Consider the following 19,161-nt stretch of genomic DNA (forward strand, 5'->3'; position numbering starts at 1 on the left):
TTATTAACATGATTTTCAAAATCTGTGTCAAGTCCAGCATTCCATGGGACTCAATTCATTAGAGATCTCTAAGATACTAAGGATCAAAACTTTTTTTTAATTTATTTTTATTTATTTTTAAATTTTTTAAAACTTTTTTTTTGTAAGATTTTATTTACCTATGTGATAGAGACCAAGCACAAGCAGGGGAAGCAACAGACAAAGGGAGAAGGAGAAGGAGAAACAAATTCCTCATGCAGCAGGAAGCCCAATGTGGGGTTTGATCCCAGGACCCTGCAAAAGGCAGATGCCCAACCATCTGAGCCACCCAGGCACCCCTCAAAACTTTTTCTTAAGGGCCCAGCAGTAGGTACTTTAGGCTTATGAGCCATACAGTCTCTGTATTAACTACTCAGTGCTGGCGTTATAAAGTAAAAGTAGCCATAGACAACCTGTGAGCACACCTGTATTCCAAAAACTGTACTTGTCACTGAGATTTGAATTTCATATAGTTTTCACATTTTTCTTTTGTTTTTGTTTTTGTTTTTGTTTTTCCTCCCACCATTTAAAAATGTAAAGTTCAGGACACCTGGGTGACTCAGTGGTTGAGTATCTGCCTTCAGCTCAGGTAGTGATCCCAGGGTCCTCTGCCTATGTCTCTGCCTCTCTCTCTCTGTGTGCCTTTCTTGAATAAATAAGTAAAATCTTTAAAATAAAATAAAAAATAGAAATGTAAAATTCATTCTTAGCTTGCAGTTCATACAAAAAATAGATGGCAGGCCAGAGTAGGCCCGCAGGCCATAGTTTACTGACCCTGGTCTATAGCATCAGGTAAATATTATGATCTGGAAAATCATGGTAGCAATTCTGGATGACCTTGGAAAGCCAGTAACTTGAGTTCAACAAGTGAAAACTGCACTGGGGGAAATTTTTGTTTACCATTTCCCAATTAGCAGAATAGAACAACGGTCGCTTTTGAGTTTCAGCTAATAACCAACAATTACTTAAGTAACTTATATTTTCAGACCAATAGGAAGGCTCAAATCATCACACATGAAAACATGTATATTACAGAAATTCAGAACTCTCTGGCAGAAAAAGTTTTGACTACAAAATGAACAAGAAAAAAAGTTGTTTTTTTTTTTTAAAGATTCTATTTATTTATTCATGAGAGACACAGAGAGAGAGAGGCAGAGATACAGGCAGAGGGAGAAGCAGGCTCCATGCAGGGAGCCCGATGCTCCAGAGTCACGCCCTGAGCCCAAGGCAGGCGTTAAACCGCTGAGCCACCCAGGGATCCCTGAACAAGAAAATTCCATGCCTTCTGAGATCACTCCTACAAGCCATACTCTTTGTACCACCCTACCTCTGTCTGACAGCATAACAAATGATTTTGCACATTAAAGAAAGAGGAAATTAGGCACTGGTTTGTATTGTTCTTGCTTGAGCTTTCTGGTTTGCTTAGGAGAAAAGAAAATTGTAATTAAACGAATGATATGCGTACACAGACGATGCCTACATTCTACAAGTACAGTATTAGCAATACATATACAGCAGAGATTTGCAGCAAGGTGGAGAGGCAGTGTATAACACTTGACAGAGGAGACAATTTTTAAAAAGAGAAAGATTGGATAGTCAAGTAATCAATCTTCTCTAGAGTGAACTCTGATTAAGAGATGGCAAAAGATGGAGCGCTGTGGCGACAGCACTTCTCTCAATTTCCATGAGAGGATGGAATGTCATTATTTAATCAGAAAACTAATACCTCCTCCCAGTTAAGGGGTGAGAGAAAGGTGGGGCTTGCGGGGAGGGTCCCTTGATGTGAAAGGAAACCTAAAATGTTATATCCATTCAGGAAGATGTAAGAGGTTTGGAGTGCCTTCTCAGTCGTGCCTGATTCTTAATTTATGATTTCACTAAAGTCAGCTTGATCATTTGAAGTGTAAGAAGGTTAACTTTCCCAATCTCAAACTTTTGAACACTTCCTCCCCAAAACATTCAGAACTCAGAGCTGGTCCTGACCAGGTGGTCTAGACAGTCTTATTTTCCATTATTTGCCTCTACTCTAGCCTTAGCCCCTAGATACTCGTTGCTCATTCTTGTCTTAATACCTTTGTTCAGACTATTTTCTCCCCCTGGATTCCCTTCCATCTCTGTTCCATCTTTTCCACTCCTCCCTCTATGCCAGGGCCCCGCATTAGTCCTAGTTATACCACGAGGACCCCTGCTAACTCCAGCCAAAACTCTATTTCCCCCAAATAATGCAAGTGAAGAAGTGCTCTGAAAACTACAAAACGCTCTGTAAATATGAAGTATGATTATTACTGGGGCAATTAAGTTTGGCTCATGTTATATCCTGCCTTAAAGTGTTTCCTAATTGTTTCATATGCTGTTGGCAGGAACAAACCACAGCCTATTAAGGAGGGCAGGGGCCACATATTTTTTTGTGTCTTCATAGTCCCTACCAGTGCTTTGCTACACTTTAACACTCAATTCCAAGGAAATCAATTAATCAAAATAATGGCTTTCTTAACCTCAGAGCTCCTCCCTGGGCCAAGTGGTTCAGTTGTTGAACACATGAGAAATAGTGGGCTAAGACAAATGACTGCAAATGAAACCTTGAAAGCAGAGTAAATTTAAGACTTACATTCAATGGAATTCAGTCATCTTCTTCTATTTTACTCACAAAGCTATGATGCAGGAGGAGCTGAATTCCCTAAATCAGAGATTCAGCGTCCCAGGACTGAATAGTTTGCTTCATGACATTTCTGAAAGTTGTCTGAGGTCAAAGGTTCAAGCACTGCAGTTCTCAAATTTGGTATTGTTTTGGTTTTGATTGTGGTCTCTTTTCCCTTCCTGATTCAGCAGTGGAGCATGCATCCTCGGTCCTATTTCCATTGCTTGGCCTGATTTATGGATGTTTTGGACTAACCAGCCCTACATAGCTTCGGAACTAGATCGTGGCGAGTTTTAGTTTGCGGTTGGATAAGAGCAGTCTCCTAAAAGCATGGACCACTTCCAGCTGCCTGGAGGTGTGGCTGCAGATTTACCCGATGGACCCTGGCCTCGCTTCCTCGGTCCGGCCCTTGAGCAGAATTATCCTGGCCATGGTCCACTTCCTAAAGCTAACCGAAGAATAACTCCAAATAAAATAAGGCCAGGTAAGGATAAATGAAAATATGATGCTGTTGCAACTTGTGCTTCGGCCTCGGCTCCTTCCGGGGTGGGGGGTGGGGTGGGGTGAGGGGTTAGGGACCCTTAATGACTGGGCCTGACCCCACCTCTCCGAGGCCTAATGGGACTTGCCCCCAGAGTCCCGCCGCCCACCCAAACCACCGGATCGGGAACAGAGACGCCCATCAGACTCCGAAGCAGACATTAACGTCCAGACTACGGTACAAATCTCCAGGCTTCGAGGTGAGGGGAAGAGGTTGCCTTCCCGGGCTCTATCACCCGGCTGTACCGTCTCCATAGTAACAGCGAGGGAGGCCGGGAGAACAGACTCCCTCCCGCCTAACAACCCGCCCCCGCGCCAGACTGACCAATGGTTCTGCGGGTTACCTAAGAGACGGTGTGATTGACACCAGCATCGACCAATCGGAGGGAGCAACGGAGAGCGACGTGCCCACCCACCACGCTCGGCGTTGCCCGGAGGCGCTGCAGCTGTAAGCAAATACGAAGGAAGCTGGGTGTTGAAAGAGCGGCGCTGATTAGCGAATCTGGAAGCGCCTGGATGAAAGCCCACTTGTGATTCGTCGGAAGGAGACCGAAGCCCCTGTGGGCTGGACCCGGCCGGACCTTGAGGTGTGAGTAGGACACCTGGTGGGAGCGGGAGAGCCAGGTGAGGGGGAGGCGAGGAAAGTGGGGGCGGCTGCGGAGGCAGCATGGGGGAGGCTGGGGTGGAGGAGGCTGCAGGAGGGCGTGGGCGCACGGCTCGCCGGCGATCTGGACCCAAGGCCCGGGGCGGGGGAAGCAGGGATGCTCGCTTCCTCGTGCTGCTGAGAAAGCGAAATGTCGGTGCGTGATTCAGATACATTCGTCTGTCCGCCTGCTGGGAGGTAGCCGGGCGCACATCCTGAAGAGGAGACCTGGGGCGACGCCAGACCCGCAGGCCCCAGGTCCGGGGGTGCCGCTGCCCCGCGAGCCGCCGGTGCGGTCTGCACACCGCCCCGGGGGGGAACTGGGAGCCCCGGCCTCGACCCCCGGTCCCCGTTTTCTCAGAGTGCCCTAAGAGATGATGCCACATCGATGGCATTTAGGTAGCGCCGCGATGGGTTTTTTATCCTCCCCAGCCTTGCATTTTACTTCATTAACAAAGGTAGAAGCATTATCCTAATACATTAAAATTCAAATCGGATTGAATGTAGAAAAATAATAAATAATGTAGAAAAATAAATGTGATGCCCCCCCTCCTCCCCGCTCACCCCATTATATTTGAATGTTTGGAACAGCTATAAAGGAAAGTGAATCCTCAAGAAAGGCCAGTGACTCCTGGTATCCCCGTTTTCTGCTGCCTTCCTGGGCTGGAGCTTGTGAAAGTGCGGGAATGGGTGAGATAATCTACCTCCCACAGGGCACTAGGCCCAACTTAACCTCCGTGGAATGCACGTTTGTGCTGGACAGTAAGTTATCCTTGGATGGCCATCGGTATTCTCACACGGGATCCACAGCCAGGGCCAGCGGTGTATTAGGTCTGTTAGGCTGGGGGTGCAGGGGTCAGGCACCTCCATGTATGCCTGTCTGTCAGTTTTATCTGAAAGCTGCGAGAAAGGGTATGAAGAACCAACAATGCATGAATGAGCAGTGCACTGCACAGGCCTCTGAAAGTTTTGGACAATCTCTTTCCCCAGAAAGACTTCACAGCATGAGCACAGAGTGGGGACATTGGACCTGTTGTTGCTCTGGTTGTCGGCTACTAAACAGGGTTTTCAAATTCTTTTTTTTTTTTTTTTTTTTTAATGTTCTGGGAATCTCTGTAATTACTCAGTATTTCTTTTCTTTTTTTTTTTTTTTTTAAGATTTTATTTATTGATTGATTGGAGACACACAGAGAGAGAATGAGGCAGAGACACAGGCAGAGGGAGAAGCAGGCTCCATGCAGGGAGCCCGATGTGGGACTCGATCCCAGGACCCCAGGATCACATCCTGGGCTGAAGGCAGATGCTCAACTGATGAGCCACCCAGGCATCCCAAGTAAATGGACTTATGCTGGAAACCAGGTTGGCTAAACCATCTGTTCTCAAAGAAGGCTTAAAAAAGCCGAGGACATGGGGGTGCCCGAATGGCTCAATGGTTGAGCGTCTGCCTTCGGCTCAGGCATGATGTTGGGGTCTTGGGATCGATTCCTGAATCTGGCTCCCTGCAGGGAGCCTGCTTCTCCCTCTGCCTCTCTCTCTGTCTCTCATGAATAAATAAATAAAATCTTAAAAAAAAAAAAAACCCTGGACATGAATCCAAAACACCATTGTTTTAATTTTTTAATTGTATTTTACTCAATAATTAAGCTATTCCAATATGGGAAACAATCACAAGTATCCCCACACTGAATAAACAAAATAAGATGACTGGATGTTCACTTCTATCCCATAATAGTGCTCTATACTATATCTAGGCTTTCCTGTCCATGCTTAGTCAGAAAATGTACAGTTTGGTTATAAAGTGATGAACCGCATTCTTATAAGAGGTTGGGGATATTTATCTCATTACTTTAAAGCCATGCCATATATGGACCCCAATGGCTCATGAACCTTTAAACTTTCATGGGGATTGAAGGGCTTGTTTCTGATGGTACCAACTGCAGTTACCACTTGCCCAGTATTCTAGGCGTTAGAGTTGGTCCAAGTTTTACAAGTAATTTTTACAAAACAGCAGCAATTAACTAGTTATCTTGTTAGGGTAGTACCATCAGCTCAGTCAATGAAGCAGGAAACCTGAGTCATCTCTAACACCTTTTCCCTTGACTCCTTTCCATTTCCACAGCTACAGGAGTCTAGACCCTCAACATCCCTTATCCAGAAAGTCCCCTACTGGTCACCAGTCTGGTCTCTGATCTTAATTCATATGCACTGAGCCACCAGCTACCTCTTTAAAAATTAAGAGTTCCCTGAAGAATTTCATAAATAGAGAATATTACACTGGGTAGTATAACAGATACCTATGCCCTACTAACGAGATTAAGAAACATTAACAGTTTGGTACATCTGCTTAAGTTTTTTTCTTTTACATAAAACATTACAGATTTATTTCAGATCCCTCTTGTTCTCTTTTCTGGCCCCATTTGCCTTCTTCCCTCCCCATAGGCAAACACTCTTGAGACTGTTGTACATCATTTGTGCCCATGTATTTATATTTGTACAGTATACATGTACATCATAAATGATATATATTACTTTTTAAAGATCTGCTTACTTATTTTAGAGAGAGAGAGACTGAGAGTGTGTGGGGTGGTGGGGCACGGGGTGGGCAGAGGGAGAGGAAAGAGAAACTGAAGCCAACTCCACGCTGAGGCTGAGCCTTAAGAAGTTCACCTCCTGACCCTGAGATCATGACCTGAGCTGAAAACAAGAGTTGAAAACTTAACCAACTGTGCCACCCAAGCACCCCTATATATTACTTCTCTAATATTAAAAACACAAGTAGTATCATACTGTGGGCTTCAATTTATAATTCGCCTTTATCACTCAACATTGTCTCTGAGATAGCATTCATATCAATACAGGTAACCAAATTCATTCATTTGAAGTGTTCATTACAAGTATATAATACTGTATCCATTCCCTTATTCATGGACACTTAGGTTTTTTCAGATGTTTTGCTATTATGAAAAAAAACTGCAGTGAACATCCTTACAGATGTCTCTTTATGTAAGAGTTTTTCTAGAACAGTGGTTCTCCAAGGGGATGGTACTGCCCTGTTGGTCATTTTGGAATTTGTGAGAGCACATTTGGTTATTACTGTGATTTGAAGGCACTACTGGGATTTTCAGAGCAGGGCTGCGGATGCTAGAGGTTCTGCAGTGAAGAATTGTCCTGCATCCTGTACAATTTTCAAGTGTCCCACAGGATACTTATTTGTAATCTGAGCCTAGAACCTAACTCCATTTTTCATATAAACATAATGTATTTTTTTGGCATAGTTTGATATAGTAAAATTTCCAGGAATGCAACTCAAATGTAAATCAAGGGAAAATTATACTTACTTGTGTTTTGGAACTTTAACAAGAGTTGTTCATCACTTGAGAAAATCACATAACTGAAGGCAGCCCAGCTCGTGGTATTTGAGTTGCCATACAACACACCTGCATGAGCCTGCATTTGTAGCTTTTGCGTTCATGGTGATTCTAAGTTTAGGTGCAAGCATCTGACTGCTGTACTTCATTATGTATTCTAGTGTAGTCAGCCTGAACATTTGTATATTTAAACATATGCTGTTTTATTATGAATTACTTTCCATATAAAATTGGCTTGTATATGACATAAAGTAGAGGTCGAGTATTACTATTTTCTGATTGGATGATCATTTGTCCCAACACCATCTACGAAATCCTTTACCTGCTGAATCAGAACCAACTCCGTCCTATACAAAGTTCTCGTAAATGCATGGATCTGTTTCTGGGTTCTCTATTTTATCCCACTGATCCATGTGTCTTTATGCCATATCACACTGTTTTAATTACCTTGGTTTTATAATGTGTCTTGCGGCAGTTGGTAACAAGAAAGGCAAGTCTCCATCCTAGTTCTCAAAATTGTTTTCGCTATTCTTGGGCTTTTGCTCTTCCATATGAATTTAGGATCTGTTTTCAAGTTCCATGAGTTCCATAAAAATTTATTTTGAGATTTTGGTTAGAATTGCATTGAATTGATACTGAGATCTTTTAATATCGAACCATCCCATCCAGGAATGTAGTTTATTTCTCTACTTTAAAAAAAAAAATACCTTTGCTGGCACCTGAGTGGCTCAGTCAGTTGAGCGTCCAACTCTTGGTTTGGGCTCATGTGTGTACGTGTGTGTACATACCAGATTTTCTTTATCCATTCTTCTATTGACGCACTCTTACGTTGCTTCTATATCTTGGCTAGTGTAAATAATGCTGCAATAAACATAGGGCTGCATATCTTTTCAAATTAGTGTTTCCATTTTCTTTAGGTAAATTCTCAGGAGTGGAATTACTGAATCATATGGTATTTCTATCATTAATTTTTTGAAGAACCTCCATACTGTTTTCCAAGTGGTTGTACCAATTTATGTTACACCAATAGTGTATGAGGGTTCCTTTTTCTTTATATCCTCACTAACACTTGTAATTTCTTTTTCTTATTTAGCCATTCTGATTCGTATAATGTAATATCTCATTGTGGTTTTGATTTGCATTTCCCTGATGATGAGTGATGTTGAGTATCTTTTCAAGTGTCTGTTGGCCATCTGTATGCCTTCTTTGGAAAAATGTTTATTCAGGTCCTCTGCCCATTTTTTCATCAGATTGTTGTTGGGGGTTTTTTGGTTTTGGGGGTTTTTTGGTGTCCAATTGTAGAATTTCTTTATGTGTTTTGGGTATTAACCCCTTATGGGCTATATTATTTGCAAATATCTTCTCTCATTCACTGGGTTGCCTTGTGTTATTGATGGTTTCCTTTGTTGTGTAAAAGCTTTTTATTTTGGTGTAGTCTCAATAGTTTATTTTTGCTTTGGTTCCCTTGCCTGAAGAGACATATCCATAAATATGTTGCTATTGTTCTTCCTTGTTTTTAACTCCTCAAACAATTTGTCCTTATCATTACAGAAATCTTTACTATCAGTATTTCCCAGTATTTTTCTTACCATTCCTCCTCACATCCATGCCTTCTTTCTTGGTTCATTTTCATTCTTGCCCAAGCATATGTGAACTCCATTTCAGTCTTTGTACATCTGAAAACATCTTTATTTTATACCCACTCTACTAGGAGCCTTGTGTGCCGATTGTGTGGCATCCTTACAGAGTGGTTTCAGTTATCACTGCTGGGCATTTATGGGTTTCTCACTTTTAGACTGGTTTTATGTTAATCTTACTTCTCGAGATTCCCATACCACTTTGATAGTATGATTTGACCCCACATCCACATGTGGTGTTGGGTTGGGATTCACATTTCTCTTGGTTTATTCTTTTTTCACTCATGGCCTGAGGTACTTGCCCGCTCTCCTCCAACAAAGTCAGCAGCAAATGTTTTCATCCCTATTTCAAACACAGATGAGTCCTTTCAGGGCTTATCTTTATGCCTTGTTCTCAGTTCCAGTTCTCTGTATTGTGGGTCTGATACTTCACCCGTCCAAGAGGGGGCTGCTCCAGAGTCTGCAGCTGGTTTTGGTATCCCTGCAAAGCTCAGCTCCTGCTTACCACTCAGATTTTGAATTACGCTTTCATTTATAGCTTCAGGATTTTCCTTTATTGCTTCCGAGCTCCACCATGTATTGAATTCCTTTTGCTCAGTTTTATTAAGCAAGTGTTCACTGTTGTATGAGGTACTTCCCTTGGTAGGTCTGTCCAGTGTATTGACCAGAAGTTACAGTCATCTTTCTAAAGCTAAAAATTATCCTATCACACCTTCACTTGATTTCTGTGGACTTGTTAGCACTGCTTCATTTATTCATCCAACAAATATTTCTTGCTTATAAAATCTGTGGTAAGAACTGGGGATACTGTGGTGAGCAAGATTTAAAGTCTCTGTCCTAGTGGACTTTACTATACTGGTTGGAGACATAGAAAGTAAACCTGTAAATAGTAAGTAAAAATGGACACCACAGTTTATGAAATGTATCCTGAAGGAAATAAGGAGTGATGGAGAGTAATTGTTCGAGGTGTTAGTTTAGCAAGAGCCATGAGGGAAAACCTTTCTGAGAAGGTTACATTTAAGGCTGAGATCAGACAGATGAGAAGCCAGCCCTGTAAATAGTGGAAGGTTCATTGGGGGTTGGGGGTTAAATCCAGGCAGTGGAAACAGCAAATACAAGGACCCAGAAGTGGGAAACACTTGACAGTTTAGGGTTACTGAGGTGACACCGTGTGCTCTAAGAGGGAGGGATGCACCCAAGTTAGGTGAGAGAGGCAAGTGAGAGCCCAGCCTCATCTGCCACCACTCCTCTCTCAGCTCATCCCGCCCCTGCCTGTCATCCTGCCACACTGATTCTTTCCCAAATGGGCCTGTGCGAGGTCACCTTGGTGAAGCCTTCTCCCTTCGCACTACCTCAGTTCCCACTGTACTTTGTCTCCTTATCAGAGTGTGGTGTGGATAATTGTTCCCATGACAGCGTTCTCCAGTGGGCCTGCAGCTTCTGTCAGAAGATACATCTAGTTTACCCTTCTGACCCTTGTGACTCCCTTGTGGCACATAATAGATGTTGATCGAATAAATATTTGTTTGTCAGTTTATTCCTAGGGCTTCCTTTCCGATCTTTCCAAGGGCTTTATAACAGAGCTTCTCATAGATGATAATTTTTGTGGTATTTAAGCCATCAGGGTAAAGAAAACCATTGACTGAGGAGGAATTTATTTGCTTGAGATTTGTCTCTGATACTGAAGGGGAAAATCAAGGGGAGGGACTGCTCTAGAATCATTGGAGTGGGTCGCAAAGATTGTGCCCACATCCTAATCCCCAGAACCTGTGGATGTGACCTTATGTGGAAGAAGGGTCTTTGCAAGGCATAATTGAGGATCTTGAGAAGAGATCAAACCAGATTCTTTGGGTGGATCCTAAATGCACCACAATTGTCCTCATAAGAGACAGAAGAGGAAGAGACAGGGACACAAAGGAGAAGGCCATGGGAAGATGGAGCCATGCAGCCACAAGCCAAGCAATGCCCGGCACTCCAGACTCTAGAAGAATCCAGGAAGCATTCTCCCCTAGAGCCTTTGGAGGAAGCTCAGCCTGGCTGGCACCTTTGATTTCAGACTTCTGGCCTCCAGAACTGTGAGAGGACACCATTCTATCATAAGCCAGCAGTTTGCTAATACATATCCCTTCACATTACAGCTCAGTTATGTCTTCTGTAGCCCAACTGTAAGAAGACCTACCTCAGAAGCCTGTTGCATGAGTAAATGAAATATGTTTGTAAATACAGTGATGGCTCCTTTTTTCTTCTTCATCGTTCTCATCTTCTTCAAGCATTTAGGGGTTTGCTTCCTTTTCATGAAGAAAAACTCAACAGTAGAGTGGGACATATCTGTCCTGTGATTGTCTGGGGAGTTAAAGCTCACACCTCAGACTCAGACTTAGCACACCTGAGAGCTTCAGCCTCCACATGGGCTCCCTGTGCTTGGGCCCTGGTACCTTCACAGCCCCCTCCCGCCCCCAGCTGGTAGTGTTTATAGCAGGAGAGCATTCAGCTTGCTGCTGCATTAGAGAAGCCAAACCAGAATTCAGATACTAGATCTGAAGTGAGCCACACAGAGCAGAAAGCAACCTCTCCATCCTCACCTAAAACAAAGGCTTGGCGTTTTAAATTTCTAATTCCTATTAAGAGATTGAATTTTCCCAAAGACCTGTATTCTGATAATCCTCATCAGAAGTTCATCAGACTGGGACGCCTGGGTGGCTCCGTGGTTAGGCGTCTGCCTTCTGCCTGGGGTGTGATCCTGCAGACCCGGTATCGACTCCCACATCGGGCTCCCTGCATGGAGCCTGCTTCTCCCTCTTCCTGTGTCTCTGCCTCTCTCTCCCTGTGTCTCTCATGAATAAATGGATAAAATCTTTAAAAAAAAAAAAGTTCATCATACTGAATTCGGACATTCTGTATTTGGATTTGCGCCTGAGTGCCCTCGCACAAGCCAGGAGAGGGCTGAAGATAGGTAGCACCAGTGCAGGGAGGGTGGCGCATGGCACGTGGTGCCCGGGTGGCTCCAGGGCCGAGTGGGGCACGGTGCTCATGCTTCGTTTCCCCCGCAGATGGCTGGCACCGTGCTCGGGGTGGGGGCCGGCGTGTTCATCTTAGCCCTGCTCTGGGTGCTGGTGCTGCTGCTGTGTGTGCTGTTATCCAGAGCCTCGGGGATAGCCAGGTAAGGCATTCTCTCCAGCTGGGAGTCCAAGGTAAAAGCAATTAGAAGCGAAATCGCTGATGCTCATTAAACATTTAGAATCCAGAAGATCATTTTTGTAATTACTGGCAGTTTGAATGAGTTGCATTTTAACCTGTTATCATAAGCACTGACGGTGTTATTTATGCTCTGAAGCGGAGGTGAGAGGAGAAGGGAAGTGGTATATTTTCCAGCTCTCACTGGAGGATATGGGAGAGACAAAAAGGAAATCCGCATTCTCTGCCTGCTGAATTTCTCGGAGGTATATGTGTGTGTCTTTCTTAATTGTTCAGACTTAAGAGAGCACATGCTCCATCTGTCCCTAAGGCCCTAACCTGGGCCTGGGGACACAGCAGAAGTGCTGATGGCTTGGCTCTCTCTTGGGGACTGGCCTCAGAACACTGACCCTGAGCATACTGCAGAGTCGCGCTCTGGCCAGACAGTGTCCACACAAAGAAGCGAGCTACGTGATCTACCAGAGTATTCCAGTCTAAAGACAAACAGAGAAGTTGAGAAGAGGGAAGGGCTGCTCTGATTTTTCATGATCATGAATGCACAGAGGCAAAATAAAAAGTACTAATTCCCATTCTTAGGAATCTCGAATCACCAGGAATCAACAGGAAGGCATCCAGTTGGGGACCCATCTAGGAAGAAGGGGAAAGTATTTCTAATTCACTGGACAGGGTGGGCAGGGCTCTGTGCCTTGTTAAAAGACTAGAACTTAGAATATTGGCTCCAGGGAAGAGCCAGTCCAGACCTAACTGATTAGAGAGGAATCTGTAAACCAGGCTCGTGACTTTCTGTCTTTTGACCCCAGGTTCTCTATCATTTTTGTGTTCCTCGGCGCTCTGATCATCACATCAGTTCTGCTGCTCTTCCCCCGAGCCAGCGAAGTTCCAGCCTCAGAGGTTGAAATGAAGGTAAAACCATTGGCTTAATTTTGCCTCCTGAGTCGTAACTCTTCTCTCTCTTGGTCTAGACCGCTATCCTGCTCCAAGGTGCTCCCCTATGTCAGGTCTCAGGTCGTCAGTTCAGCTGAAATGTATAGGAAGCATAAAGTTAACACACGGGTGGGGAAAGCCCAGGGGAAGTTTTACATTGCCCAGTCCTTTCACCCAGGATGAGACTCTCACACTGATTCCCAAATGCAACACCACAGGGCAGTCAGATGCCTGATTCGACTGCGTCCCCACTGAGCATCAAGCTGAATGAGCAGTGCGTCCAAAAACCACCTGACACAGTAGGGCTGGAGAAGAGGAAATGACTTAGGAACAGGAGCAGCACCTGGCCCTGAAATACAAGTGTCCCCATCCTGGTAGTCGAGGCTCAGAAACCTAGATCCCTGCCAAAGCATACGACGCCCTCAGGGTGCTGAGCAGCAAGCTTATCCATTCCCGTGTGTTTCAATTACTCCACGCATGTTTCAAGAGAGTACTCTCCATAAAGAAGATTGGTGGGGAAAGAGCATTTCTGTGAAAAGCAGAAGTTGTAGAGACAGCTGAATTCAGTACCAATGGCTGTCTGGGGGTTTGGGCTGCCACTCATTCCTGGAACCCCATCCTCCAGCACCCACCTCTCTAGAGGGATTGTTACCACTTCACTCACAGTCCTTCTGGAGACCCTACCCATCTACTTCATTCCTGACTGGGGCTCTGGCTTTACCCTAAGATCTTGATAATGGTATTCACTTATTTCCCATCACCCATTCTAGCAGCTTCTTTCCTCTCAACCTCCCATTTTCATTTTTAAAGTAATAATGATGACATTAGCTCACGTTTTTTCTTTTTTTAAGAGAGGGAGACAGGGGGAGAGGCAGAGAGAGAACCTTAAGCAGGTTCCTGGCTGAATGCAAAGCCCAACACAGCGCTCAATCCCAGGATCCTGAGATCATGACCTGGGCTGAAATCAAGAGGACGCTCCACCGACTGAGCCACCCAGGCGCCTCATCTAACACTTTTTAAGGGATTACTGTGTGTGACGTTGTGTGCTAGGCACCTTGTTTACATATCTCAGCATATCTCACTTAAACCTTAAGACAACTCTAACTAGTATGAAATAGTGCTATTCCCATTTTATAGGTAAGGACACTGAGGCTCTAAGAGGCTAAAGTAACTTGCCCAAGGTCATACATATATGGGAAGAGGCAGAACAAGGATTCAAACTGAGGTCTGTCTGCAAAATCTTCATTGTTGGGGACTCGACAGAAACTGGGGGGTTTGTGGGTGAGTTGTTGACACTAGACCACAGTACACAAAATTATCCAAGTTCTGAACTAAAATTGGCGCACGTTTCTAACCCTATCTAGGACTGATAGTGGCAAAAGAGAGGACATTTGTTCTGAAAAGTCCATGGCACATAATACCACACAGATTTAAGGAATCATTTCCACACATAGCGGGTGTTTTTCTCAAGATTTGAAAACTGCTCTGTCAAGGTGCAAGTACCAAGTGTGGGACCCAGAAAGAGACTCCCGCCTCTGTTTCCCTGAGAGGGAGAGAGTATGAAGGGCCATATTTCTGGGCCGTTATGGACATGAATATTAGAAAAAGGGCGCAGAACCAAAAATACTGTTTTGAATTCAATCCCTCTCTCCTCCGTCATAGGAGTTACAGACCCAGGAGAGAAGGATGTTTGAGCAAAATATGTCTGTCAGCATGACCAGCAGAACTGGTGTTTTCATTTTCAGGCTTTGAGAACTGGCCCCTGCAGCAGCCTGGCTCAATACTGTATCAATAATACATGACCTGGGCCTTCTGCACCCAAGGCCTGCTAATTGGCTAATTAAAAAGTGAAACGTGTCAAACGAGCAAACATGTAGCCCGCGAGAGACTTGTTCGGTACAGGAGCCAAGGTCAAAGTTATGTTAAAGCTGTTTTATCAAACTGACCTTTGTTGTAAGTTGGCTGTTGGGGTAATCTCTGGAGCAGCCCTTTCCTTCTTGGTATCTTTGGATCTCAGCGATCAGAGCAGTGCTAGGACTTGACAGGTAGTCTGGGCATCGCCACTGTATTAGCTTCCTGTTGCTGCTGTAACAAATCACCACCGCTCTATGGCTTACAACACAGACGTCTTATCTCACAGTTCTGTATGTTAGAAGTCCAAATGCAGTCTCACCGGGCTAAAGTCAGGGGTTGGCAGGGCTGAATGCCTTCCTAGAGGTTCTGGGGAAGAATTTGTTTGTTTTCCCAGCTTCTAGAGGCAGCCCTTGGCTAGTGGCTCCCTTGCTCCATCTTCAGAGCCAGCAAACATCTCGCAGACTCTACCTGCATCTGTACATCTCTTTCTTTGACCTTTTCTTCCACCTCCCTCTGCCATGTGTAAGGACCCTTGTGATTATGCTGGGCCCACCTGGATTGGATAATCCAGGCTAATCTGCCTATTTTAAAGTCAGCCAATTAGCAACCTTAATTCCATTTACAACCCTATTTCTCTTTTGCCATGTAATCTAATGTATTCACTATTTCTGGAGATTAGGATGTGGGCATTTGGGGGCCGTTGTTCTGTCTACCATAACTGCCTTTCAGGTATTTTAGAGTCCCTTCCCTTTTGGAAGCTGTGAAGTCACCCTGTCACTTGGTTCCAGTTCCATTAGGTTCATAGATTAAATTGCTTTTTCCTGCCCTGGTTTAAGCACCACTCATTGGATCTGGGAAGAGTAGAGCTCTGGCAGCGGACAGTAGGCAGGTGGGCAGAGCCAACTCTAAGTATAGGTTTTGTCCGCAAAGACCAACAGCATTGGAGCCTCAAGTATGAGTGCAGGCACCCAACTGTATGATTTGGGGCACGTTATCTATCCTTTCAACATTTCAGTGCCTCAGTCAAATGGTCATTTAACCTAAGCCTTAGAGCACTGGATTATGAATGTCAGGGTTCAGGACCCTTCTGATGAAAGTTTTAAAGAATCACTTTTCCATTTTGAAAATGACCTCTCCTGAATCAGCAATGAATGGGTTGATGATTTGGGGGCTTGATCTTGCATATATGGGGGTTATTATGCTGTTATATTTTTATATGTTTAAAATTCTCCATAATAGGGACGTCTGGGTGGCTCAGTGGTTGAGCATCTGCCTTTAGCTCAGGGCATGATCCTGAGGTCCCAGGATTGAGTCCTGCATCGGGCTCCCCGCAGGGAGCCTACTTCTCCCTCTGGTGATGTCTCTGCCTCTCTCTGTGTGTCTCTCATGAATAAATAAATAAAATATTTTTTAAATAAATAAAAATTAAAAAAAAAAATTAAAAAAAAATTGGGATCCCTGGGTGGCGCAGCGGTTTGGCGCCTGCCTTTGGCCCAGGGCGCGATCCTGGAGACCCGGGATCGAATCCCACGTCGGGCTCCCGGTGCATGGAGCCTGCTTCTCCCTCTGCCTATGTCTCTGCCTCTCTCTCTATCTCTCTGTGACTATCATAAATAAATAAAAATTAAAAAAAAAATTAAATAAAATATTTTTAAAAAGTAAAATATCCATAATAGAAAAGTTAACAACAAAAATGAGCTTTTCTAAGACCAAGCAAGTTTCTCATGAACTCTTTCAGATAACTGATTTCAGAACATAAAAGAGCTCATCCAAGGTCTTTGCAGTGTTTATGAGCCTCCTTCTAAATTGAGCCATTTTTTTTCCTGTACTTCATTAATCTTATCTTTATCTCGTATTTCCGGCTCAGGGTGTTAAGGTTCTTTCTTAGTCATTTACAGAGGAGATTCAGAGCAGGACGTTACTGGAAGTCACAAATAGAAATGGACTTTGGGCCCACTCATCAAAGATTTCAGATGAGCACAAGCAGGGTGCTGAAGTGATAGTAATTTCATTTTTGATGTTTCTTTCTACAGATTGTGGATTCCTTTTTCATTGGCCGTTATGTCCTGCTGGCTTTCCTCACTGCTGTCTTCCTTGGAGGCCTGTTTTTGGTTCTCATTCATCATATCCTGGAGCCAATCTATGCCAAACCGCTGCGGTCCTACTGAGCACTACTCAGGAAGACCAAACCATTCTGTCCTTCACTTCTGAGGTCACTGATGAGCAGAAAGGTACTCTTCGGAGCCGTATTTTGACAGCCTTCATGCCTTAAGATCGGAGAAATATCCATTCATGACTAAGACAAATCCCTTGAGTCCTGGCTTCCAGAAATGGGGTTGCAAAATTGGCCCTGCCGAGATGATTCTCACCATCTTCAGAGGGATAGTGTGGTCTTAGCACCTGTTCCTCAAGTTTTCGATCCGTTTTGCAAAGGTAATGGTAACAGTGACCTGCTTCCAGTAGATTTTCAATCAAGACTACAGTAAATGGATTTTGGGAAAAGGAACACTTTGGTTTCTTCTGTCCAGTAGACTGAAGACTCTTGTCCTTTTGAGAATACACAAGATTCTTTGTTATAAGGGTGGGATCATTTGGGAAGGAAAGGCACTCAAAGTTCAAAAGATTATTTTAATGGGATGAGTTGGAAGAGTTACCCAGGTACTGGTTGTTGACCAGTTTGCATATGGTGCCACAGAATCTGTACAGGCAATGGGTGTCACTTCCCTCTGCTCTAGTAAAGCAATAAACAATCAGAGGACCGACTTTCACTTCAGAGTCTTGGCCACAGCTTTCTCAATCTATATTCTCTATTTGAGAGTTGCTTGGGTATTAGAAGAAGATATGGAAATGTTGGTTGCTTGTCTTGCTGCTATAAATCTCCGGACTCTTTCTCTTTTAGCATTTGCTGGCTTTCAAGTGCCTTTTTAAATTGTCATAGGATCCATTTTGGGTTATTATCATTTCTTTTTATCTTTGTAGCTTTTTCTCCAAAGCTGGTAAGGAATATACGTACATTCCTAGGATTAGATATAATTTTATACCGGTCTCAGATCCCACATCAACCAAAATTATAATTAAATGGAGGGGCTCTAGGATGGTTCCACTTTGGAAGTTTCCTCCTGACTCCCTAGAACTAAATGAAGAAGGATCTTCTGGCTTAAAATTAAGAACCAGAAAACAAGTTGGAAAGAAAACTTTGAGCATGTGCTGAGCTATGTGCCAGTAGTATACAAGTTCCCTTGTAATTCAATGTATTTAAATTTTACAATATATTTGTTATCATCTGGTTTTAAAGCAGAAAAAATTAAGGCTTAAAGAGTTGAGCTAACTTGCCCAGGCGTCATATAACAACCAGCATGCACACCGAGGTGTGGCAGGCTCTGGGATCTGTCTCAGACTAAAAAGAATACACACTGAGCTTTGTGGAACTTTGAGAGCTTAAGGAAGTCAGGGCCACGTCTCCTTCACTTTCCCTCCTGGATCCTATTGTCAGTGTAGAGATGATACCCCAGCAGAGGCTAAGCTCTAAATTAAAAGAGGAAAGAATAGGTGATTTGGGGGAGTCGTGGACTGGTGAAAGCCAGGTGTATTTATTTCTGCCCTTGAACTGTCTCTGTCTTACTCAGTTTGAAAAACCTTTGCAGATAAGGCTTTGTCACAGAAAAATTCAAAGGAAATCATCTCTTCATCTGGCCTAGGGTCTACAGGTAAGAAAAGAAAGGAGAAATATCTCTCCAAGCAGATTGGAGGGGAGAAAGGACAATGCAGACATGTAGAAGGAAGTGGGGGAAATGGGCAGTCAGGCTATGTGCTCTTCTCTGGACACTTGCACTGAAGCATCCAGATACCTGTGAATCTCCATGCAGAAACATTGAGCCAGCCCAAGTGGAGCATGGACTCCTAACAAGCACAGGCTGCCATTTGTCACCTCCTGAAAGACTTGCTGACAAAGCAAATCTGGGAAAACTTGTAGGTTCTGACCTTGAATCCATCTTTTTTATTCCCCAACAAAGGTGTCCAACTATGAGATCAATGGGTAATAGCTATGAAGTTTTGGATGACTACATGGAAAAAAATGTATTAAGGTTGGAAACTAAAATACCATGGCTAGCTAATGTGTGTGTGTATGTGTGTGAGTGCGTACGCATGTGTATGTGTGTTTTGACGATATAAATGACAGGTTTGTGTGTTAAGGGCAAAAATACACTTTGTACAAAGTGTTTCTTAGGTTGGCCTGCCTTCTGTAGATCGCACTACCAGCCGTGAGGAAATGACTGATAGATTATTCTCTAACTTCATACTCTAGGCAGTTATGGCCAACCATTAAAAAACAAAAAAACAACC

General features: G+C 43.8%; 1 protein-coding gene across 4 annotated transcripts; it reads left to right on the plus strand.

Annotated features, from left to right (window-relative positions):
* Positions 1 to 3,632: 3,632 nt before the first annotated feature.
* TMEM218 (transmembrane protein 218) lies at positions 3,633 to 17,585 on the plus strand. 4 transcript variants are annotated; one of them, XM_072729438.1, is made up of 5 exons: positions 3,748 to 3,820; positions 4,431 to 4,601; positions 11,895 to 12,004; positions 12,840 to 12,942; positions 16,851 to 17,585. In XM_072729438.1, the coding sequence occupies exons 3-5, from the start codon at positions 11,895 to 11,897 to the stop codon at positions 16,983 to 16,985; spliced, it is 348 nt and encodes a 115-aa protein (XP_072585539.1). In that variant the 5' UTR covers positions 3,748 to 3,820; positions 4,431 to 4,601; the 3' UTR covers positions 16,986 to 17,585. The 4 variants fall into 4 exon arrangements, with proteins under 4 accessions (XP_025854760.1, XP_025854757.1, XP_072585539.1 ...); XM_025998974.2 differs by having other exon boundaries at positions 4,431 to 4,529; XM_025998975.2 differs by lacking the exon at positions 4,431 to 4,601 and having other exon boundaries at positions 3,633 to 3,785.
* Positions 17,586 to 19,161: the final 1,576 nt, after the last annotated feature.

The sequence above is a fragment of the Vulpes vulpes genome, chromosome 12 (assembly GCF_048418805.1).
Source record: "Vulpes vulpes isolate BD-2025 chromosome 12, VulVul3, whole genome shotgun sequence".
NCBI lineage: Eukaryota > Metazoa > Chordata > Mammalia > Carnivora > Canidae > Vulpes > Vulpes vulpes.

Excerpts from the sequence above, each read along its gene's own strand:
- TMEM218 (XM_025998975.2), top strand. The coding sequence starts at position 11,895 with ATGGCTGGCACCGTGCTCGGGGTGGGGGCCGGCGTGTTCATCTTAGCC. Across the intron at positions 12,005-12,839 it reads AGAGCCTCGGGGATAGCCAG|GTTCTCTATCATTTTTGTGT; the intron begins GTAAGGCATTCT and ends TTTTGACCCCAG. Across the intron at positions 12,943-16,850 it reads CCTCAGAGGTTGAAATGAAG|ATTGTGGATTCCTTTTTCAT; the intron begins GTAAAACCATTG and ends TTCTTTCTACAG.